The 26,256-nt window shown below is 37.1% G+C and overlaps 1 protein-coding gene across 1 annotated transcript; it reads right to left on the bottom strand.

Annotated features, from left to right (window-relative positions):
- Nucleotides 1–537: 537 nt before the first annotated feature.
- Nucleotides 538–25,697, bottom strand: ubald1a (UBA-like domain containing 1a). The gene is made up of 7 exons (XM_056255413.1): nucleotides 25,430–25,697; nucleotides 24,855–24,914; nucleotides 3,145–3,286; nucleotides 2,664–2,795; nucleotides 2,076–2,171; nucleotides 1,633–1,765; nucleotides 538–780 (listed from the first exon to the last, which is right to left on the bottom strand). Exons 1-7 carry the CDS (start codon nucleotides 25,535–25,537, stop codon nucleotides 672–674), a joined length of 780 nt encoding a protein of 259 aa, XP_056111388.1. The 5' UTR covers nucleotides 25,538–25,697; the 3' UTR covers nucleotides 538–671.
- Nucleotides 25,698–26,256: the final 559 nt, after the last annotated feature.

Raw genomic sequence — 26,256 nt, 5'->3', positions numbered from 1 at the left:
ATGCTGTTAAAAAAGACATTGTATTGATAAACATTTAATGTCTCAAGGGCTTGGATTGTTATCCAGATCATTGTTCATGCCTGTATATATTTCAAATATTGGTACTTTAGGAGTATTTTAATTTTGGGGAAACTTTTAATGCTTTACATTTCAAAAAAATGAAATGAAGAAATAAAGACCCACTCCAAGGCATAATAGTGATGTTCAATTGATTAATTAAACTTTTCAACTGGTTAAAGCGATTCACACTAAGTTTAACCCATTCAACTGTATAATAGCAAACAACTCTGATTCAATCAGTGGTTAATAAACCATTGATTTGGTCATATCTGACTCAAAATGAGCCAATATGCTACATGATTTGTGTACTTCTTCCATCACAACTCATGACTGACTATCACCCTAAAAGCATGTCTATTGGAAGAGGTTAATACAAATGACTGGTGGCTATTAGCACAGTTATTAATTGCTTGACTACAATTGAATTCATTTGTATAGTTTCTCCACATCTCAAAGCCTACATTGACTTGCCAAACAATTCTGTCGCTATAGAATAGAGATAAAAATCCCTTTCTCTGAAAAACACGCTCAAACAGCCCTGACAGTGTCTTGTGCTCAGCCCTTTTCTGATGTCTTTACAGTCACGGTATCACAGATCAGGAACATTGTGCTCAAAACCTATTTACTGCACAGATGTCTTTGTGGCAGGACGGACAAATGTGGGCGACATCTTTGAAGCGGTCCATACAGAAGGGGATCAGGCAACATCCGGCCAGACACCTGTGCCAGAAACAAAAAAAATGACAATAAAAATGTTCTTTACTATTCTGGCATTGTAGAAATAGTTAGAAAACTTAATAGTTACTTAAGTTTTAAATAGTAAAATTGCCTGCTTAGCAGATTCACTAGAGAGGAACAATCTCCTCGAATAATGAAGAACAGTTATTCAATAATGAACTAAACAACATGTACATGTGAGGAATAATAACAAGAGTACTGGTTCTTGAACCAGATTCACCCAGTTAGTGTTTCGAACTACTGGTTCAGAGCCAGATCAGTGTTCGGAGCTTGTATCAAACTGCAAAAGTCATGTGATTACAGTGAACAAGGCTTCGATAGCTTTAGAAACCTCACTGACATTTTACTTTGTATCACTCTGCTTGTCTGTGTTTGCGTTCCAGACCGACTGTCAGTCTGTCCATCATCAGTGAGTGATGATAAGAAAGTAAGTCATATGGGTTTGGAACAACATGAGGGAATGGTGACAGAATTTTCATTTTTGGGTGAACTGTTCCTTTAAGTGACTGTCTTATTATGAGTGAGTCGTAGTCGTAGATTAAAAGAATCATCCACTCGATTTGGATAAAAACATTAATCCAGCCTCTGTTGTTTATTTCCCCGTCTGACTATTTCCATTGACGGCGCAAAAATAGACATGGCAAACTGGCAAAACTGTGAATAAAACGTGAGTTATTACCTTCGTTTATTGTACACTTACATTAAAACGATATTACATTCGCAGTCGTGCTGTTAGTCTGAATATCAACACGACTGTTATTACTTGCTATATTCGGAACAACAGCGCTCTTGCTCGGTCAGTGACTGATTCTTCATTGTAGAGTAGCTACTCACCCCACCACAGACAAGAGACAGCAAAAGAGGAAGGCATTGCTGCCCACTTTATAGCGAATCTCAGTGGTGACAGTCTTATGGCAAGAAGGGCATTTCACTCTGGCAGGGGACATGGTGACATCGTCAAGGTTTACTGCGGTCTCTGGGAAGGCGAAACACGTTCATTTTGTTTATTTATTCATCATATGCAATCAAATTCTATGGCCATCTTAATCCAAGACATTTGTCAAGAGGTATTTGCCCTGCAACGTGTCAGTTGTGACGATTGTGCAACATAAATGTATTATCTCTTACCTGTGTTTTCTTCTTGCAGAGCACTGATAGAAGAAATAGTTCCTGTAGGTGAAATGGTAAGAATGTAGTTTGTGGATTGTGGAGCTTTTCCATCTGACATGGTGAGTATACAAAGTAATTCATGTTATATTTGCAACATATTATTTTACCTGTTTTTTCCACTTGCAGAGCATTGATAGGAGAAATAATTTCTGTTGGAGAAACGGGAAGAATGTAGAGTCCTTGGACTGCAGCCTGAATCGGATCTGTCACAGAGAGTACACCATAACACAAAATATAAATAGCGTTACATTTGCATACTAATGACTGGGAATGTTCCATAAAAGAAACAGTATTACAAAATGTTTTTTATGTTTTTGTTTTTTTCTTAAAGCATATTGTTTAATTGAAATGTTCAATGTTCTGAATATTTATATGAATATAAAAAATCATGAGATGTGTTTTGAGGACAGATTTACATAATAATGAGCAGTAAATATGAAATATGTACTTTGTGTTTCATATGTCTAAATTCAGTTTATAAGGAGTAAAATGTATGTTTTTTCCCATTAATAATGTAATTGACTAAAAATACTTAGTAAGTTATTTAGTAAAAGAAATTTAATTAGTACTTGAGTCATTTACATAATTTAAGTCATTTAATATATGATATATATACCTTTTTTACATTTTGCACAAGCTTGTTTTTGGCTTTCTGTTTTCTACTTTATTTTTAATCATCTAGAGTAGACACATGCCTTTGTCTGTGAACTGTGTTGTCGACCATTGGCTTTTTTTCTGAATAAGATCCTTCTCTTTTTGCTCCAGTAACTCCAACTCCTCCTCTATTTTGTCCAGTTCTGAAGGGCCATCTTCGTTTGCAAGGTTTCCTAAAAGCAAAGAAATATGTAAAACAACCAAATTATTGTTTGTACTAACTAGTCAAATGTAAGCATGAAGATGAATGACAGCCAAGAGTGGACTCATTGCAATTTGAATGCTTATTTCCTGGCAAAGGTGCAGCTCCTTTAGTATGAAGAGAGAACAAGTAATTGCACTCCATTGTTTGCATGTTTTATTGCGGAGGGAAAAAGCCACATGTTGATGTACCTATTCTGAAGTCTTCTTTAAATACCTCCAGTAATGTTCCCATTGATCAAACTAATCGAGGTACATTTTATTGTTATTATTCAATGGTCAGTCATTTCTTCATCATCAACATTCTTTCTAAAGAGTTACCTTCTATTTTGCTGTTCCTCTTTTGGATCTCCTGTAGAAACTGAAGGCGTTGTTGGAGGTGTTGTCGTCTGAAGAGGATGTTCCACAGGTCTGTGGTATCTTCATCAGAGCCCTGTGGCAGCACTGCGGTCATATTGCCTCCCTACAGGCCAAATTACATCGCTTTACAATCTAATTTGTACATATTTACATTTTGACATAAGGGAAAGACCACAGAGTCCAACTGTTCCTCATTTGCAGCCGTCTGTGGATTTGCAGCTGCAATAATAGGTTAGCAAGCCATTTATTCTGGCCTGGATTTCTGCATTGTTTACTCAAAAAAATGATAATTAATCATTCATTTAAGTCACGATTGTTGACCAACACAATCTGACTAAAATATTAACACAACTGTTAAGTAAGTGAACCCTTTAATTTAGTAACTTGTGGATCCTCCTTCAGCAGAAAAACCTCCACCAAACACTTTTTTCCTCTAAAAAAGGGTTGTGTATTTTTGCCAAAAAGTTCCGCTTTCATCTCAGCAGTCCAAAGAACATTTTCCCAGAAGCATTCTGGAATATCCAGATGCCAAACCTGAGTCTCCTATGTGTTGTCCTTTCATAAACAGCATTTTTTTCCTCAGTGTTTTTTTCACATGAACAATGACTAGCAGTTTGTAGAGTTTGTGAAGGTCTTTTGCTGTTGTCCTTGGATTCTTTCTCACCTCTTACAGGATTGTTCATTATGTTCTTAGTGATCTTTTCAGGAATCCCACTCCTAGGGAGATAAGCAACAGTCCAGAATTTTCCACATTTGTAGACAGGGATTTATGAACTCCCAGGTCTTTAGAAAAGCTTTTGTAGCTTTGTGTTTTAGGGTTCTGTGTTAAGCACTAGCCAATCTTTCTTCAGAAGAGATTTATTAGTAGCCATTTTTTGTGCCTTTATTTAAATGGCAGGGCACCTGTGTGACCAACACTTCCAATCTCATCTCCTTAATTTACTCCAATTTATATTTTGGAGGTTACTTTTGGTTCACTTACTTTCTCCACCCTGTACTGTGAATAATCACCCAATGTCAGTTTGTGTATTAGTAAGTCAGATTGTGTTTGTCTTTAAGATCATATTGCATTTTATGAGTAATCAGGGCTGCACGATATTTGAAAAAACTGACATTGCGATTTAGTTTTTCTGCTATATATATTACGATTTGAAAACAGTTTCACCAGATAGCCTAATATGGAAAGAACTAATCATTCTAGAATGATTGAGTTGATTTGGTAGGGGAGTGCGTCTGTGTAGAAAATAAAAAACAAAGTACAACCATTAGATACATGCAATAGAACAAAGATACAAATGAAATCAACAGTGCTTTAAGTGTTTCAGTTAAGTCTAACAGTATTCATTGAATAATCAAATGTAAAATAACACTGCATAGTCTTCACTGTATAAATTAAACAATTAATCTTTGTTAAAGCAACAAAAGTGATTTTCTCTTTGTATTGTGTTGTTTGATTAACGTTAGTGACAGACAGACGCAGGTTTATTAGGCTGCTGTCACTTTAAGAGCAAAAGCTCTTAATACAATATATTGATACGCATCCGTTTTCTTACTCATTTGTTTACGTAAGCCCTATGTGACTGTGTTTACGAGGATACTTGCTGAGACGGGTATTTTAACATTATTTTGCGTGTATGTGTCCGTTCAAGCAGAAATAGAGGCGGAAGAATACTGAATTCTGTGTTCCGAAATGAGTTTTCTTTCATGCCTTCTTGCGCTCCAATGGTTTTAAATTGCTTGAATAGACCTAAACCATGTGCAAATGATAAACTTTCACACTATGATGGTTAAACTTTGCAATTAACCCAAGAATCACGTGCGTTTCGATCCTTATACTTGACATTGCACATAGCGATTTAAATCGATTGACCGTGCAGCCCTAACAATCAAGAAATCCACACATTTTCAAAGGGTTCAAACAGTAACAGTCAAACATTTGGACACACTTGTCTGAATTCATGATTTTAAAAACATTTGATCTGCTTAAATGCCTGAACTTTGTATTTAGATAAATATAAATTGTGCCGTACAGTAAATAAAAGCACCTAACAAGTTCTAAACATGTGAAGTTCTTCATTATGGTTTTGGACACTCCTCATTAAGGTGACAATATTTTTTTCCCCAATTTGTATTTATTTAAAATATTTGGCCAATACATAATTGTTTTGTCATAGACTTTAATATTACCATAATATTAATACTAAAAGTCAAAAACCTCTGATTTGTTAAATACTGTGTCAGGTGTGATAGTGATATTTCACTTAAATATATCTTTAACTACACACATACAGCCTACAAGACTTTGGAATCTAAAGTGATATTTTATTCGGTGAAAATGTGCTTTTACCAAACAAATATACAACAAACATTTCCCAGCCAAATTCCATTGAATTCCTCTTTGAGGCTGTGTGATATAGATCATTTCTGAAGTAGGCCTATGCATCATTGCCCACCCAAATGACCAAACTTCACTGCTGCTCTAGAATGTACAGTAAAGGCCAAAAATATGCAATCAACATTTTGATCTTGTATGTAATATTGCCATTTTTAGTCTATTGGCGTTCTGTTGATCACAATCTTGCTTACCAGAAATGTCAATGTCCCATTAACCTGCAGCAGACAGACTTTTTTTTTATCTTTGAAGAAATTAGAACATTTTGAGATGAAATTGTCAAATACACATTTTGACGAAATCTGATAGGCCTACTTAAATAATATAAATGCACATTCTTAAATTTGACAGGATTGTGAAAGCGAATATCTATATTGTTTACATGTTGCACTGCATTTTAAACAATCCAAAAGCATGAAAATAAAAGATTAGATATTAATGTAGATTTTCACTTTTTTTGTAAAGCAACAAGGTATTTGTGTGCGTCATTACATTGTACAAACAGTATGTGTATATATTTCATGTTCAGTTTTCAGTGTATCGAGCACCGTTTATGATGGACATAAGCACGTTTAAATGATAAATAAAAAGCATTGATCATAAAATGAAAACAATTTAATATTTAAATGTTGGGCAGATCACATTACCTGTAGGCAATAGGATGCTGTGTTTGTTTGGCGAGTCATAGTCCAGCTCCAGTCCTGGAAAAGTATTAAAGAATGATCAGATTTCTCAATTTTTTTATTCCTCTCGCAGTCCTTCTTCAGCGGTTCTCCTTATGCTGGAGTATTTCGCAGTCTTTGAATATTTCCCCATGACTCCTTATGCCTTCATCCTCATATTGGTGTGAATGTCAGTCATAATATCAGATGACATAAATAACAAAAATAAAATGAATAATCATAAAATATTGCAGAAAGCTTAACAGTAAATGACATCCAATCGTTCAGATACTATTCACCTATCCTTCACCGTTTCTGTTGTGAGAGCTAAACAAGCCACGATACGATTTTCATAATGGTTTGAATGAATTTTCATAATCAAATTTGCAGTAAGGGGTGACGTTCTGACTGTAAACTGGTTTGTGTGTGTATGGTAAATGGTTACTTGTTAAATGGTATGACATAACATGAAGATGCTCTTCCTTGTAGATGTATATGTTTGTTTGACTGTGTCTGGTTTAAAAGCATTTTTAATTGATGAGGAAAACCATGAAAAAGCATGAGCACATCATTTCTTTTTAGGTCATAACATAAATTATTGTTTCAGTTTTACATTTTACTTCAGGTGTTTTTTTAAGCGACATCTTGTTACCTTTCATTAGGACACATTTCATTGAAAAGTGTTCCAAAAGAAGTTGACTAAAATAAAGGCTTGATTGACTCTTTCCTGTCGGTCACCTGTAGAGGTCAGACTTTCACAAGGACAGAGTAAACGCTGTGGTGGGAGAGCTGTTCTGGTCTGCTGTTATCATTTGAATTTGCAAATTTGGTTTTGAATGTGAACTTGAAGAATTAGAATTAAAATAAGTGTAATCCATATACAAATAAAAACTGCTTTAGTGGCTGTTGATTGTTTTGACAGATTCACTAGACTATCTTAGTTTAGAGAAATGTGTCTAAAGCACTGTTATTTTTGTCGTCACCTTTATAGCGCTTTGTACCATACAGATTGTTTACAACAGGAAAATAATGCAACAAAGTTTGTTTCGGCTGTACAGAAGCTCTAAAAGAAAATAGTGTCATTGTCCAGCTGAAGTCAGTTCAGTGTTGATTCATTTCCGTTGTTAAATCATTAGTTATTAAATTAGTTCATTTATCTATCAACTCTGAAAAATACAATGCTGTCATCGTCCAGCTCAGTTCAGTTCTCACACAATGGTGTCAATGCAGTCAGATGAATAATATTATATTAAGTGAATATTATTATTATGATTAGTATCATTGATATACTATTAGTTTTTGTTAATATTTAGGATTTTATTTTTTATATTTTCCGTTTTCATTTTAGTTCAAATTTTACGTTACGTTTTAGTTTTTTCAGTTTTAGTTATTTTAGGCCTACTTCAACTTTAAACATATAAGAAATGTTGCCTGAAATATATATTAAATATTGTTTGTTTGCTTTCAGTACATGTCTATTTTATTCCAAGTAATGAAAATGTGTTTGTTTGTGGGGTTTTTTTTTTGTATGGTTTTAGTGGTAGCTTTAATATAGTTTTAACAATAGTAACCCTGTTGAGGATATAAATAAAAGTGTTGAGGATATTTCTAGGCGAATCGATCTGAATTGAAAGGTAGTAAATTATTAAATTCTGTATTCCCAATGTTGGAGTCATTGTGAGTTCTGGCGGTCGATGTGTGATGTGTGTGTGTGTGTGTGTGTGTGTTTATGAGGGAGGGATGTGTGTCCAAACATGTGCCCATTGGTGCTCATTGAGCATGTCTGTGAAACATCGATATCCACTTCCTGTTTAAGAGGAAGCAGCTGGAGTTGAGCCGTGAGCGGGGATTGGGAATGAAAGGCCTGACACATGAGACGGCACTGCAAACCCCTGTATAACCCTTCCTTCTCCCTCCATTTTTAACAGTCCAAACCTCCTCCCCAACTCCACCGTTTCTCTTCCTTTTGCTCTATTATAGTCTGATCTATCATATCAACTCTCTCTGTTCTATCTATAGAATTGCATTATATATCACAGACAGACCTCTGCTGCAGGCACATGCTAAACGTGATCTAGGATGATGACATCAGCAGGGGTGGGTATGGGGGGTGGTGCCTGAACAGGCAATGGGATGAAGTGGGGTGGGAGGGGCAAGGGGGACTAAACCAGTGAGCAAAGGAACAGAAAGAAATTATGCAAATATTGTTGCACTGCTCAAAGTTGCTGCAGTCTTTATTCTGTCTGGCTTCACTAACAGGATTTAGATTAAGGCAGGTAGGCCTTAGTTAAAATGAATCTTGAGACAAAACAAGGGCACTGACATGTTTTAAGATATGACAGTGGAAGCTGCTTTCAGTTAAAACAGCTCAAAAATGCATTTTATTCTGGAATTAGGCTTAAAGGGATTGTTCACTCAAAAATGAAAATTCTTACTCACCCTCGTCAATGCAAACCCGTAAGACTTTTGTTCATCTTCGGAACACAAATGAAGAGTTTTCTGTCCCTCTGTTGACAGCTACGCAACTACCACTTTGATGCTTCAAAAATTCATAAAGAAATCTATTGTAAAATTAATCCATATGAATTGAGTGGTTTAGTCCAACATCTTCTGAATAGACACGATCGCTTTATATGATGAACAGACTGAATTTAGGAATTTACTAAATCAAGTCCCGCCCTATTTTTTCTGGTTCGAGAAGCCGTTTCACCCAATTCGCTGCTGGTTCCTTCGTGCTTTTCCTTTGGAGTTTTATAACGTTTTTTTTATTTATTTATGTGTAAAATAAAGCCTGTGGTAAACATAACTTGACTATAGCCTACTTTGACGTTTTGTTCTACAATGTAAATTACACACACCCATAGTGAAAACGTTCATTTTGATGCAGTTATGTTCATTTTTGAAAACGTTCTGAAATGTGTATTTATTTTGGATAAATTTTAATAATTTTAAAATTTAAAATTTAAAGTTACGGACTGCAGCTTTAACTTATTCTAGTTTCTGTCCTCCTTAAAAAAAAAGCATAATGCTCCAATTATTTGTGAACTCAGTCATTCAAATTTGCATATGATTACAAAACAGCTCATTGGAATGCAATTGATTGGAGTTGAGTATTCTTTGCAGCCTGACGGATGGCAGACAGGATCACTGCAGACAGTGCTGTGACCTGTGAGCGCGTGCTGGTCAGGCAGCTGTGCTCTTTTGTCTGTGACTTTGTTCTAATCTGCTGCGAGCGAGTGAGTGAGTCGGCGCAGACGCAGACCTCAGAAGCCAGGAAGGCAGGAGGGAACGGACTTGTGCGTATGAACACGGGGGAGGAAGAGAGCGGACAAATCAGAGAGAGACAATAGATCATTACACCCGTCTGACCAAACACTAACTCATTTGTAGCCTATACTCAGACGTAGGCTACTGTATACCGTCTGTGTGTTAAGCAAGCTATGCTCTCTTGAGATTTAATATTAGTTTTCCTGTGGCTAAAGCAGGTCATGGCACTAGCAAGGTCAAGGTCATGGGTTTGATTTGTGAAAATTGACAAATCACAAGAATACATTATGTTTTGAAATATATGAAAACAGCAAATTGTTACTTTCAGTTGTAAGAATATTTCACAATTTTACTGTTTTTATTGCATTTTATTAAATAAATGCAGCCTTGGCACGCATAAAGAGGCTTCTTTCAAAAGCATTTACAAATCTCACCGACCCCCAAACTTTTAAGAAGTACAGTAGTATAAATGATTTCCATATTTTCTTTAAAAATTTCTTTCATAAAGCAAATATTCTTGCAAAAATATAAAATTGTATCATTCTTTTGTGGTGGGCCATGTTTTAATGCATAAATTGATTAAAAACAGTGTAGGCCTTGAATGCCATGACAGTTGCTTTGCATTAAAGCTTTTCTGCATAAATGTAATGTAATTTTGCACAATGAGAGCATATACTGCAGATATTTGTTTTCTTTCAGTTTCCTAACTTTTTTCCTGTCTGACTGAGTTAGCATGATTCCAGTTAGCCGCTGATGGTAGATCAGATGTATTGTGACCAGGTTTATTAATAAGGATGAGAAAGATCACTTGTCAGAATTGTTTACTTGCTCTTTCGGCTCACTTCTGTGTTTACAATGTCCTTGTTACTTGTAACTGTAGTAATTACATTACCAAACCAAACCTCAATCCTAACCCTAACCCTGTAGTGTAAACCTTATTCAGAGCAGCGCCATTTTTGCAGTGTTTCGTCAGAACAATCCAAAAACACATTAAATAACAGTACAACCCTCTGAAGAGATTTATGTCTATCCCTCACAGCCTCGCTTTCATTCCCGTTAAAAGTCAAAGATGGCGCTGCTGTGCATAAGGTCGATAAGTACATGTAGTTCATTATTATTGCACAGTACCTAAATGCACAATTACACTGTTACACGGACACCTTAAAATAAAGTGTTACCATTTGTACTTTTATTGATCTTTTATTGATCAAATGTTTGGGTGGATTTTCAACATGGTGTTGCAAATTCAGCAATTTTCTTAGCCTGTTAAATGTGATGATGTTATCTAGTTTGGCTAACACAGATGAAGTTTTGTTGAAACTGGCTTTATGTGCAGTGTGTGTTGTCACATAGAATCCCGCATCAGGAGTTTGGCTTAAAAACAAAAGTGCTCAGAACTGACAGCCGTGAGCAAATATACCATCAGGAAGGTCATGGGAAGGAGACATGCTTCTAGTTTCCAGGTGGGCCACTGAGCTGAACGAGTGTTGTAGGTGTTAATGCAGCTATCAAATCTTTTACTCATAATATCCTGTGCTGACTCATGCCCACTCATTCATTCCAGCCTAAACTCCATGACAGGCTCCTGGAGTGGCAGTGTGAGTCATCTGATATCAAACCTTTTCTGATTCATAAGAAGTCGCTCATGCTCACCAAGACTGCATTTATTTGATCAAAATACTGTAAAAATATTATTATCATTTAAAACAAGTGTTTTCTATTTTAATACATTTTTAAAATGTAATTAATTCCTGTGATGGCGAAGCAGAATTTTCAGCAGGCATTACTCCAGTCTTCAGTGTCACATGATCCTTCAGAAATCTGATTTGGTGCTTAAGAGACATTTCTTATTATCAATGTTGAAAACAGTTGTGCTGATTCATAAATTTTTTAAAACCCTTGGCACATTTTTAGCAGGATTCTTTGATGAATAGAAAGTTCAAAAGAACAGCATTTATAAAGAAATATTTTGTAACATTATGAAATGTTATTACTGACACTTTTAAAATGAACTGTAAAAAAATAGTATTAGATATACCAGTTTAAAAACGGAAAAAAAAATAAAAAATCGTTTTTAAAACCAGAACGCTAAACCTCTTCTGATTCTTTAAGATGCGACCCGTCCCATACCTCATCGTAACCGTACCACAAATTTCTTTCTCCCCTGCTATGAAGAACATTGGGCTTTGAACTTCGAGTTGTGCCAGTGATAACATGGGAACAGAACAGAGAATGGGCGACCATTTCAGAGGCCGAAATAAAGAGTACTTTAGTCAGTGTGATTGGACTTTACATTTGACTATAGATCAAAATCAAGATGGCTGATGGCTCGAAGTTTGAGGGCCTATGCCAAGGTTCATCTGGCAAACCACAGCACCATGCTTGCTAACGCCGGTTTACTTGGCAACATTTCGGTTTCCAAGTCACGCCCTGAAAAACACAAACACAGAGAACAGTAGCGCCGTGCTCTCTCTCTCTCTGATTCAGAGGTGAAACAAGGACATCCAACTTGGGAACCTGCAGACTCGTTCTCCCAGTTTAAAACTAGACTAAAGACGCATCTATTTTGCCAGGCATTCATATACATTTTTTATCTTACAGTTACTGTAAATTCGGCCTCTACTTCATAAACGCCAGAGGAGAACTGGCCCCGACTAAGCCTGGGTTCTCCCAAGGTTTTTTTTTCTCCATTGGGTCATCTGATGGAGTTTTAGGACACCATCGGGTCACTTGATGGAGTTTTTCGGTTCCTTGCCACTGTTGCCTTTGGCTTGCTCAGTTGGGGATATTCAAATTAAATGACCCATCATACCACTGATCAGCTCTACCAAACTTGGATGTCTTTTTCCAGTAATAAACAAACACTGTTAAGTTGTTTTGATTGATACTGTGAAGCAGCTTTGATACAATCTGTATTGTGAAAAGCGCTATATAAATATATTTGACTTGACTTGACTCTCCACACTCCTCAAGTGGCCATGAGTTAATGAGTTGATATGGTCTCTCGAAATACCTGCTGTAGCTTTATGTATATCATATATTTCCATGTAATCCAAATGGAATTTGCCATATTAATTTTCGGAAACAGTAATTTGTGCTTTTCTTTTTAAAAATGTAAATTTGTATATTTAAACATTTTAAAAATAATATATGTTTGCTTGTAATTTATTCATGGCAAAGCTGAATCATCAGCATCATTACTCCAGCATCTTACGCAATCTCATCTCACGGAATGATAATATCAAAGCAGAAACTCTCAGTAGCGTGTTCATTTAGAGCCAGAGAGTATATGCTGTAGGGAGGTGCAGGTATACTTTATTTTAATTACGGTTATAACTTATTTATCATCTGCTTTTATCCACTATTAATACAAGCCTGCTGTAGCGGACCTCGTCCGAATGATGGCCAAAAATAAACTGATGAGTTTAATGAAGTTTTTTGTACATCTCACAAAAGATGAAGCATCAGTTTTACTCCAGAAAATCACCGTATTGGGTATTTAAAAAAAAAAGCACTAGGTGGATTTTTTTTATCATTATAGGGTGGTTGTGTACACACTGCCAACACACATTTATGTTCAAACACCATGTAAAAGTGAATTTTGCATAATAGGCGCCCTTTAAGTAATATTTATATTAAACATTCTTATAAACTGACCTGTACAATCAGAGTATCACAACAACAAACAATGGACAATCAATCCAGGAACAGAAGTCACACCATAGGACATACAATATTTATTCAGGAACACAAACAATGATAAGTTAATTATCAGGTAGTCCACAAATATTGTGGGAATGGTATCAATACAGTCAAACAGGGGAAAACATACATGGAAAACCATTTGGGAACAAGTGACCCCAAAAGAAAAGTTTGATCAGAAATTGGTGCAAATGGAAAATAAAACAAATGATTTTTTAAAATAGGTTACTGACTGCTTCTTGAAAATTAAACGAAATTAAACTTTATTTTAGATGTATAATTTTTACATAAATAGAAATACAAAAGAGGATGGGGCCAGGATTACAACTTGAATAGGAGATACTTTTTCTATAACTGTTAATGAGACAGAATTCCCGAAAAGCGTTCATGTAGAATTCCCCCAAAAAGCAAGAAACTACAAAATATGATATACATATGAATGCATCATGCAAAGTGGCAAGTCTGCTTACAAACATGTTGTATAGTAGTCTGTTTTAATGTAGCTTTAGCGGCATGGATTTACTCTCCCCAACACACCTAAACCAGCTAACCAGCTCCCCCCAAAAACAGATTTAAATAAAACTGTGAACCATGAGTATAAAATATCCAGATCTTTCAGAATAAATTTTCAGACCAATCTTTACAATCTTTGAGGACATCAATGAGTTACTGCATAATGGACAAAGCAAAGCATCATGGAAAATCCGTTTCGAGTTCGAAAAAAGTGTGTTCAACTAGTGAGATTCCCTGATTGGTTGAGTAGAGTCAGGTGACCAGTGAGGTACGAAAAAAGTCCCATTATCCAACGGGGAAAGAGAAAATGTAAGTCCGATACACGATGTACACAATGTTACAAAGTGTGTAAGTCTCACACACTGTACACATGAACGCTTGCATTACTAGTTAGTTCAAAACCGCAAAAACAGATCGCTAATCCACATGCAACGTCTTGCATAAAGAACATCAGATAAAAGGATAAAAAGTAAAACGTGAGAAAAGTTGCTGCCTCAGATGCTAGATGTCCATCTTTGAGAAAATACCAGAAATAATCCAAGGGCGCAATGATCATAGTCCCATATATGTTAAACTACTTTTTTATTATAGAAAAAGAAATTCAGTTGCTCTCTTTCTTAGTAATACAATGTGCGCTTGTTTCTTTATTTCTCTTATTACCTTTGTGTTGGCTTTCGCTCCTCTTCTGTAAATGTCCATGTTGCTTGGTTATTCTTGGTTGCGCTCTCTCCCCCTCCATGTTTGGTGAGTGAGAGAGAGAAACCAGTGCCCCTGACCCTCGCTCCCCTCCCGTGGGCCGTGTAGTGCAGGCCCTCATCTCTCGGCCTCCATGGCGACGCTGGCCTTCTGTTCGGTTGCCGCTTGCTGGTTGACAGCCGAGGGCCAGCCTGGGGGCGGGTGGGCCTGTTGCGGGGAAGGGCCCTGAGTCCATAAGCCCTGCTGGTTGGGCACGGGTGGGGTCATGCCCCAGCTGACCGGAGGTGGAGGGGGCGAGGTGGCCATGCTGGGACTGCTGCTGCTGTTGAAGCTTTCTGAGGCTTTGAGTCGCGAGAACATGGTGAGGGCGTCTGGGAAGTTTGGTGGGGTCGCGGGTGTGTTGGCAGGAGTACACATCTGAAAACAAACGGATGAAGAAAGAATCACAAATGTGTTCTTTGATAATGCACATCATTTCACAAATGCACAAAACTTACACTATTGTTGTAAAGTTTGGGGTCGGCAAGATTGTACGGTAACACTTTATTTTGATGGTCCCTTTCACACATTCTGTTAACTAGAGGTAACGTTGCACCTACATGTCTACTAACTCTTATTAGAGTGTTAGTAGAGACTGGTAGTGTTAGTTGACATGTACTTGCAAAGAAACTTATAGTCAGTAGAATTTCTGTTGGGGGACAATCAAAATGAACAGTTAGCAGATATCAAGCAGACAGTCTATTAATACACTCATAGGTGCAACGTTACTTAGTCAACAGAGTGTTCAGAGGGGACCATCAAAATAAAGTGTTACCGATTGTACAGTAACAGTTTGAATATTTAAAAAAAATGTAATTTATTCAGCAGACATTACTCCAGTCTTCAGTCACATTATTCTTCCGAAATCTGATTTGTTGCTCAAGAAACATTTCTTATTATTATCAATGTTAAAAACATTTTTGTGATACATTTTGAAATACAAATCTTTTTTCATACATTTCTTTAATATCACTTCTGATGTATCATGAATTTATAAAAAGCATTTATTCATCTTTCTGACCTCAAACTTTTGAACAGGTGTGTATATATATATTTTTTATTTTACTTCATACACTTTAATCAAATTAAATCAGTTAACCAGATCTTGCTCCACCTCTAAAATGGCTTTCCTTTTTGGCTGATGTCACAAACCCGTCATGTATATTGATATCACAAAAAGACCGCTTTCCGTGATCCAATCAATTCCTGATGGATACAATTAGGTCCCATCTTTTACAGATTACAGAAGTAAATTGTGAAGTTGAACACATTCTAAACTGTCTGACAAGCAGCTACAATATTTTACAGTGGCAAAATTAAATTCTGCTAAGATGTCCCAGCAGATCATCCCGACATTCCCTCCCTTCCTTCACATTCTTTCTGCCTGTGCTGATTGGTGCTCTTCTAACAGTTCTACTTCCTGTTTCTCATCTATGCCCAGGCATCACCCGCTCTGCCTTCCTCTGTGCGATGTTTGGCAACTCCATTACCTCGGTGACCTTCCCATTGTCCTCTCTAAACTCGCTGTCCTCTGTCCACAGCAAAACTCACATGTACAGAGGTACACAATAGGCCTTGAGAGCACCCCCGCCATCCTGCAATGTTTTCGGCGGGAGAGCAACATCACCAGAATAAACAACATTTCAGGCCGCCACAAATGCGCACATGTGGGTTGAAATAGGACTAATACGTGGGGGGAAATCTAGAGATTTTGTGAATGAAAGCTAAATGAATGGACAGCGTTTCATTGGGATACTTCCTGATGTGCCCTTGCACAGGTATGAGAAACATGCCCATATTGTCTTACTGCAGCAATCAAATCCTGTCAGCAACCTTGAATCCTGCCGCCTGCAGTTTTTATTGACCCATCAGTAAGGATATCTCGCCAAAAAAAACACAATCACCCCATTGTGGCTGGTCAAAAGTCTCAAATGGACTTCAGTGTCCCTAGATGGCTTTAATTCACAAAAGTGTTTACAACAGGAAGTCTGAGGGATTTAAAAAAAAAAAAAAGCTGTGAAGCTGTTAAACAGGCTTCAAATGGCACTGAGGGGGCATTTTTGAGAGTCACACAAAATGGCATCTAATAATGCATCAGACGTCAGGACAGCTGCTGCAGATGTGGAGAAGGTCAGTGGCTTAACACGGCCGTCAAACCGAGAGCAGATGCATCTGCAGATCCTCCATAATTCAGAAACATCGACAAGAGATGCAGTGTACATAACAAACATGTTCTGGACAACAGCTGGGTTGCTGTGGAAATATTTTGGTTGTGAGGACAGATCTGTTGATGAGAAATGAGGTCAGAGTTGGCGTAGAAAAACAGACCCTGTGGTGCACAGCCCAGTCCACTTTGTTACACTGCATTTTTGTTTGTTACACTTCATTTACTTGGAAACCTAGTGAATGTTTAACTGTTTTTGTCTGTTTTGGGACACTGTTAGTGTTAAAGCTGTGTGTTACCAACAGAACTGTAAGAAAAAATGTTTTCAAACCGGCTTCTAAACACACCCCTTGTCTTTCAATGGTTGGACAAAAAGACAGCCCAGCCCCAAGCTCACGCCATTGGATGAGCCGATGTTGCAGTTTTGCTGGTTGGAAATTTTTTTTTACAGGTATTTTGAATTGCACATTGCATTGTGATTTGGTTTAGGGTTAAAGGAAATGTACATAAACTTAAAGAATTATGTCCTGGCAGAAAATGACCACTACTGTTTCCGTTTTTCAAAAAAAAAATTATACAGACCCACATGTTGTTTTTTTGAGAAATCCACTAACAAACGGCCTACATAGGCTATATTTCTCTCTACATATTAAATTCAATCAAAAAAACAGAAAAGTTTTTAACATTGAAATAAGGCGTTTGAGTGGTTTCTGTTTTAAAACAAGACCAATAGAGTGCAACAGTGCCAGCTCAATTTTTAAGCAACCTTGGTTCTGAAAGTATTTTTCCCATTAAAGAGTTATAACCATGAACCAAACCAACCAGCTACAAGGTGAATCAAAACAATACAAACTTTGATTTGAAGTGAAAAGGTATTTTAAAATCGGTGAAAATGACAAAGGTACAACACCGCGTCAGTGACAAAAATAACTACAATCCCATTAAGCATCGTTAGTAACAATTGAATTAAACACGATAGAAAAAATATAATCATTTGCTATATCCAGCAAAGTAAACTATCATTTCTGCAAGCTTTTTTCAAGATATATATGGGTGTCTTTCCAAAAAAGGACTCCAAAAGGAGACTCCAAAAGGAGACCTAATAACCAAATGATATAAGGAGTCCATATAATTCGTACATTTACCACATTTATATAAGGAGTCCATATAATTCATACATTTATGCACACCAAGCACACACACACACACCAAAACGTTTTGGAATTTAGTGTACAGTATGTATACAGTTCACAGCTGGTTTAAAGCTTGTTTACATTTCTAGACATGTCAATTTGCGATACCAAACAGGACCACATGGATATGCAAAAAACAAACCAACAACAACAACAGACAGCCTAGACCTGCCTGCATTTTTGACCTTTCAAAAATCTTGACCTATCGTGACTGACTGACCTTTCCCCCATTTTTGAAGGGGGTCTGTTAATACACAATGAGCTCAGGGGAGGCAAGAGAGACGCGGCCTCTCGCTGTAACTTTACCTGCTGGTGTCGCTGTTAGACAGTGTTATTTTAGAAAAAACACTTTTTAATCTCACATTTTGTAATATTTTTTTATTTTTATTTTTTTTTTTATAAGAGGCACTGCCTCCCTTGCCTCCTCGGAGTAAACGCCCCTGAAATACAAATATTTAAGTAGTTTGAGAGCATAGGGAGACTCTTTTACATCATTCACAGTGCTTCATGGGAGTGTGTGGCTGCTAAAGTGTTCTTTTGACACAATTTGCTTGTTTCGATTCTCTGATTTCATTGCAGATTCATAGGTAATAATGTAGCATATACCATCGATTATCAAACTCGTAGCTTTAGATTTATAAATTATTGTTAAATGAATGGGATTTTTACTCCCTGAACCCAACTGTTGGACTCTATAAGACATTGACAATGATCCAGGTCAAATGTGGGACTTGGAAACAAACATAGATTTGAATCAATAATGTGTGCCCATTTCCAACATGAACCAATGCAAAAACATGTGTTAAACATTAAACAGTGTGTTTGGTATTCCAAGAGCATCCATAAACATTGCATGGGCATCAGGGAAAATAAATAAAGAGCATCAATTGTGTTTCCCTTTCTATTGTTCAAGTAGCCAGACGGTTCCAATCCAGAAACAAGCAGTGGGGGGATTTACGGATTTCACGTGAGCTTGAGAAAAACGCACTGGAAATATCTGAAAATGTATAACGTAAAACAAAGGAAAGCTTTCAAATTCCTTTGAACTGAAACAGTGACGCAATTCACTGCTCCATGCTGCTTACCATGCTTATGTAGCTCGGAGGTTCTACTACAACCACTGTTTTACATCCTCACGCATGTATACATGACTCAGAGCTGGAATTATGGAAAGTGGACACATTGTAGCAGATGGCGTATGAAATATAATAATAAGGTTTGTAATGAGATAATTGACGGTTCACTGCAGTGTTCCATTGTAACACAGAACTGCACTGCCTGATCTGCTGTACGCATATCTGTGAGTCTCTGAGAGAAAGAGAGAAGCTGGGAGGCGTCGACAATGCCTTCAGGAGCTGCTTTGATTTTGAGAACTGTAATTTGTAATCACATACTGCAGAGATGCTGAGGTTTTTCCTGATCTCTGCACTCTATTATCGTGTGTGTGCGTCTGTTCAAGTGTTTGCACATATGTGAGCAAATGATCTCTCAGTTTGAGGCTTGATTATTAACCTGAGCGTTGGCACAGTACAGAGGGATTTCAGAGCAAAAAGAAATTGACAAGTATTGTCTGAAATTGGATGGTTTTTATGGTGAAAACAAGACTTAATTAACACTTACTGTATGCTCAAATCAAGGACACGACTGGCCAATGCTGGCTGCAGTGTCCTCTGCCAAGTTATGTGCATCGTAAAACAGCTAAAGTTGTTCAATCAGAGCAGTTTACACGGCGTCCAACTGAAAGACATCATGGGCATTTATGACATTCTAAAAGAGCCTTTTTTCAGCACGATGAACAGAAGTAGCTACAGATGTTTTCTTCCGTATTTTGATGTACATCCGAGCGTTTATCAAACAGCTGATTGAAAAATAAAAATGCACTGGGACTTGGTTCTATGTTGATTGGATTGTGAGATGCGTGTGTGCATTTACAAAATAGGGTGAATTTCCATTTCATGCTTTAAACTGTTTGTCCTGGAGTATGTGAACAGAAATACATGAAACAGAAAGGCATGGATCCCCCTTAAACCCTAAAGAGGTTAACCTTAAATCCAATTTGCTGTAAGAATGTTTGTAGCCTACTATAACTATGACGAAATACTCTATACTTTAATGGCCTGTTCACACCAAGAATGTAAAAATAACTATAATGATAACTCCACGTCCACACCAACAACGATTACTTACTGTTAATTTTAAGCTTGCAGTGATGTTACGTCGCCTGTCACTTTAAACGCACATTATCTTTAAAATCAGGTGGATTCTGATTGGCTGTCAATGTTTTTATCATTCTTCAGCTAGGAAAAAAATCATTTTGAAATTCATTCCAATGATATTATTCTTCTGCCACTAATGCTATAGTTGCGGGGGTGGAGTTCCGCAGTGATGAGTTTCAAGAGCATGCTAGTATCCAAGAAAACAAAAGAAAGGAGAAAAGCTAGCATAGCATATGTTTTTAGAGGTTTTGATTCAGGGGACTGGAATCCTACACAACAACAGCCTCTACCAGCAGGGGTAATTTGGGCCATGGCATGCTAACCTCCCAAACCTTGATGTCTTGGTTTGACATGTGCATGACAAGTTACTTCTTGTTCGCACATTTGCATTGCATGCTGGGAAACAATGCCTGTAAATGTGGTGTATGTGGTTTACTCTCTCTGGCACCCTAATAACACAAAGCATGAAATGCCAGATGCTTCAGTTCAAACATAGCCTAATCATTGTCTCTGAGTGAAATACTTTGCATACATTGACTTTTGACATTCCAGCGTTTAAAAAAACCAAAACTTCCTAACCTATATTTTACTTTATACTGTTTCACAAGGTCTGATTGTCCCACTTCCCCAATTCACAGCCTCCACAAGAGAGAACATCTGCTCTCTTTTATAGGCAACATAACTGTAAGGTCATCAAGATAAGGAGCTTCACGCCATGATCATTTTAATCAAACTGTCCGTTAACTGCCATAAACTCGTCATTACTCTAACCTTTTCCCAACTCTGTCAACACTGCAGATTGTATCTAAAAATGGTAATATTGCCTATTCTTTCTTAGGTCACACCCAGGAACAAACCACAGTTAAAGTTACCAGAACTTGTACCCCTCCATCTCAGCCCCAATGCCAGGAAAAGAGCATTTTCTACTCTTTGTGTGTTAAATCCTGTTTTAATTACTGGAGGTGACTGCATGGTCAGAGCTTCACTAACAAAATTCCTCGGGAAAACGTTATTTGTCAAAAATGTGGATTTTTACATTTTTATCCTTTGGTAATGAACCACACATTCTGCTTATGTTTGATTTCAAATATATGTTACTCGATTATGGAAATCAATAGAACAGATCTATATCTTTGTATAATTGATGACCTAAATTAAAAAAGAATCTTCAACTGAAAAAACACTAAATATTTGGTTAAGTCATATCCCCTGCAATGTCAACTACTGCTGTGTAAAGAAAAAATGTCTTTTGTAATATAATATGGAAACAAAAAGACATACATTACATGTCACTATTAAAGGTGCAATGTGTAAATATTTTGAGTATCTATTAACAGAAATGCAATATGACATCCATAACTGTTTTCAGTGGTGTATAAAGAACTTACTTAATAAACCGTAATGTTTTTATTACCTTAGAATGAGACATTTATATCTACATAACCGCGGGCACCCCCTTCTATGAAGGTCGACATATTGTGACGTCATGTTTCTACCGTAGCCGACAGAGAACAAACAGTGCTACAGAGTGCTACATTGACCGTAAAACAGTAACGTTACAGGAATCACCAAACCGTCGATCGCGGTCGACAAGTCGATCTTGGAAGCATTTTAAGTCGATCGCGAAGAGTTGTCAAAATCAGAGAAAAAAGCCTATTGTGTGTAGTAAATGGTGTCTAGGGGGTGCGGAGGCGCGCGCTGTTACAATCATGTCATTTTTGCCGCGCGCACCTTTGGGCTCATGCGGACGCGTCGAGTTTAAACAATCGGCTTTACGCTTTAACGAGCTCAGCCACAGTAACAGCTCATATTTAGCCAGCTAAACTTTTACTACCCTGTTAGAAAAAATATATAGTTGCATAGTTTCATGTGGTTCTTCTCCCTCGCTGTATTATGGGTTTGCTATGTGGGGAGAAATGTGCTGGTTACGTTCGTGAGACAATCAGCTGATTACTATTATTATATTATATATTAAGACCCTTGATCCTCACCTGACTATGGCTTTGTAAACTTTATCCATGGTGTGGTTTATAATGGACTGTGGTACAGAAACAGTGACAATGTTACACACTCGTGGCTTACTCTGGCTATTCTCTGCTGTCTCAGACGACGATATGTTTGTTCCGTTTTAGCCACCGTAGCTTTTTCGAAAGGGAGGGGTGAGCAGTGGGCTGAGCCCTTAGTGCAACTCGCAACCGAACCGCTTGATGTCGCTAAAAAATACACACTGACTGCACCTTTAAATCATAAGAAATAAGTCATTTTATTTATCTAATATTCATACTGTTTTAGTCCTACTTTCTGATAACAGAGTGAATTTTACTGTGAATTACTTTTTTGTGTGTTTCAAAACCTAGATTTCATTATAATAATGCATAATTAAGCTTTTTAGTGTGAGATCCAAATTTCTTTTTTGAGCATTGGGCTCAGTGTGTGAGTTATGAGTTAACGTGGTCAGCAATTACTGTAGGACTACAGCCGCAGGGTCACTCTAGGAGACAAACATCTAACATTACATCTGTCCAGAGCATGATCTCAGCCCTTGACGACTTGCCCATTCACAACTATTACTTCCTAATAGTTAACGTTTATTAGTAAAATGAATGAACAGCAATGCATTCAGATGTTAAGCTTCAGGGAGGCATGAACATGTGGTAAACTTTAATTGTGGCTGTGATGTTGAGCTTTAAAAATAAATGCTTGAATGAGTAGTTCACGCAAAAAAAAACAAAAAAACACTCTCATGTTGAGTAAGTGATTTTATGTTCAAAGACTACAGTCAACATCAGTGATTCATTTACAACAACCAATTCTGAAATCCTGTTTACTTAGGAACCCTCCAAACAAGACTATAGGACCAAACCAACATAAAAGAACACTGTAACGTAAGCACACAAGTATTTTTTAATACACTTATGACTTCAATTTCAATCACAATTAGTGTGCCAAGGCAAGGGAAATTGTGGCGCAAACTTGATTAGGAGAGCATAACTAATAACATTAGTAAGTGTTGGCAGCCATGCCACAAAAATCACACCTCTGCTTCTTGTGTTTTCACCTGGATCTATTTAAATGATGAGGCAGTGGACAAACTATCCTGCGTTCAGTCTCAAACAATGATCCATAGGTACTTTTGTATCCCCCAATCCCATTCTCACACCAATAAACCTCAAACAGACACAAACATGGGGTGAACTGATCTGAAATATTGCACAACATTGTGTACTGATGTGTAATATGTAACTGAACATCAAAGATTGTCAAGTTTTAATTACATAATTATTATTTTTATGAACCAGCCCGACTGCCATTAAAAATAAATGACCCAAAAAGAACAATTCACTCACAATTCAAACATTTCTATGACTTGCAAGCATGTTTTTAATCTAGACAAGAACATTATTTACTAGATGAAATATTTTACAGCAAAGCATAACTAGAAAAATGTATCTTCACTTTAGGAATTTGCATCATTTTTTAAACATTTTATTAAGTTCCAAGACTTTTCCCGGTCTGAACAACACTATTTAAAAATGTATACCATAAACACTTTATAATAAGGTTACATTAGTTAACATTAATTAACTACATTAGTTAACATGAACAAACAATACAAATTTTCAAAGCATTTATTAATCTACGGGTAGGTTTACAGGACAACGATGTACTAAAAACCCTTGCATTTTTGGCGTACGGACGACAATGTTGTCAAACGATCGCCGTTCACACGGATCCACAAAAAAACGACTAAAATCGTTGCATTATACATGCCAAGCAAGTAGTTGGCGATGTCACACTGTAAAGAAACACTTTCCGCCAATAGACTGAACACATAATACACATGCGCATGATGTCATCGTTTTCACAAATACAAGTATTTGTAAGTTTACATGGAGATGGTAACAGTAATGGTGTGGTTTTCAAAAACGATCACTTTGAATCACATTTCTGAAATACATAACTTGTCACCTCTGATAACAGAACACTCTAAATTGTAATGTAGACATGAATTTTCTGTAAAGCTGCTTTAAAACAATATGTATTGTGAAAAGCCCTATACAAATAAATGTGAATTGAATCCCATTTTCAAAAGTTTGTGTTTTCAGGCCCCCCAAAAGGCTGTTGTCATGTAGGCCTAAATGAACGGCCAAAGGCCATACAAAGTTTTCCGTTTTTAGTTCCGTGTAAGCTGCCCCTAAGTTCAAGTTAATTTCATAATTCACTAAAACATTATTTAAATCAAAAGCTGTATATATTAACATTATTTAATTGACACCAGCTAACATGACCAATGAACAGTAAATTAAACATTTACTAATAGGATCTTGCTGTATTAGTGTATTGGACCTTAGTCGTGTTAATACCTAATATTTCAAGGTTTTTCAGTGACAGTAGGATATTCCAGAACTCCATCATCATGATGCACATATCATATGTTCCCTTTTAATAAAGGAGTTAAAAACTCGCCCTTGTCAAGAAGACACTGATTTTTGCTTGACCGATGAAATCCCACATCCGTGATACTTTAACCTTGCGGCCATTATTTCATTTCAGTTATGCTGCAACACTGAAATACTGCCTACCTCGGCACACTACAGTAATAACAGTGAACACAGCGCCTGTGTGTGTCAGTGTGTGTGTTTATTTCTGGAAGCCCCGTCTCTCCGCAACATGGCCGACACTATGGCTACAGCTTTACATTGTTATTGTTGCAGCCACGACATAAACTGAGCTCGTATAGTAGCATAACAAACACGTGCAACAGAAAAAAAGTTAAATTCATTAAAGTAAACACTTATAAAAGGAGATCGCGGCTTTCTTACTCACCATTTGATGATGGTGACCGTAAGGGATATTTGTCTCTTGAAAGAAGGCACTAAGGGCTGTCTGTGAGTGAGAGATCATAACACAACATTACTTCACATGCTCTATAGTAATATTTAAACATATTCATATCACGCTATATCCTACTGGGGAACTGATGGGGTTTCACTTATTTTTAGCGAGCTGAAAAGATAGCTCAACATTGACACACTCTGCTGTAGTGTAATCTGTCAGTGGTCATCTTCATTGCATAATAGCATGGGAAGCTAGTACACTGTGTCATGGGGAAGGATTATAGTATTTAATCTGGAGTAAACTCTAATTGGATAGTAGTCTATCTCTGTTGAGCTTTTCGCAATTGTTATAGCCTACTATAAGGGTATTTAAGTGCATTTTTATCTAAAAAATAAAACACATTAATAGATTTGAAATGCCCAAGGATGAAAATAAAACTGGTTTGGGTCATTGTTGTCAGTCATTACTAGAAATGGCAACTAGACGCGCGACAATGTATACAGTGCATCACATAAACAATGCACTGGTGTATGCATGCATAGTGTGCTCTCCGCTGCGCTCACCTCAAACTGCCAATGTGCCGCTTGCAAAAGCTGTTTCGCCTGGTCTGCGGCACATCCAGCTGTCAGGACGAACTGGTTTATCATAACTTGATGCTTGAGTTCATCCATATTCGCTGGTGTTTATTTCCGAGCCACGAACAATAGTGCTTTACCCGGGACAGGATTTTTGAGATTTAGTCTCTCCGCTTTTCACTTTCAGTCGTCCACCATTACAGCCGGTTGAGCAAACACAAATATTTACTGTAGGAGCGCTGGCGTAACGAGCGCCAGATGATTGACAGCGTGAAGCAGCCAATCAGAGAGGGGCTGAGGTCATGGGAATTGTATGCGTAGGCCACGTTTGTTGTGTTTCTGATGACACTGCATTCGTTTGACGTGTATGTTGAAGCGCTCGAGATAGATGTTTACGATTTTGATTATACAAAGTTCAATCATCAATTGTTAAACAGAAGGAAAAAATGCATATATGAACTACACGACCAGGATAATTGTGCGTGTTTAAGTTGCTCTTTAAACACAAAAACTCCATATCCCGGCATGCAACGCTTTGTTTGTTAAGTTCTAGAAGGCAGAATTTATGAATGACGGTCGCTCCCGTCCAATTCCCATTCGAGCTATGCCACTACTTTCCCAAATATGGTAAACAAATCTTCCAACACCAATTAAATCACTTGCATCTTAATATAAGACCATCTGATGTACTTTAGTAGTACAGTCCTTTGTACTGTTAATAGTATATGACGACAACTTTTACATGACGTAGCTTTTACTTTTAATAACAGTGCGTGACCGCTTGACAAAATGATATGCTTTGACTGAAAAAAAAA

This window comes from Rhinichthys klamathensis, unplaced genomic scaffold (genome assembly GCF_029890125.1).
Source record: "Rhinichthys klamathensis goyatoka isolate OS25496 unplaced genomic scaffold, OSU_Roscu_1.1 h1tg000121l_1, whole genome shotgun sequence".
Classification (NCBI taxonomy): Eukaryota; Metazoa; Chordata; class Actinopteri; order Cypriniformes; family Leuciscidae; genus Rhinichthys; species Rhinichthys klamathensis.
This window is presented reverse-complemented; position numbering and strand designations above follow the sequence as displayed.

Excerpts from the sequence above, each read along its gene's own strand:
- ubald1a (XM_056255413.1), bottom strand. The coding sequence starts at position 25,537 with ATGGATGAACTCAAGCATCAAGTTATGATAAACCAGTTCGTCCTGACA. Across the intron at positions 2,172-2,663 it reads AACACAGTTCACAGACAAAG|ATCCGATTCAGGCTGCAGTC; the intron begins GCATGTGTCTAC and ends TCTCTGTGACAG. Across the intron at positions 781-1,632 it reads TGTCTCTTGTCTGTGGTGGG|GTGTCTGGCCGGATGTTGCC; the intron begins GTGAGTAGCTAC and ends TTTCTGGCACAG.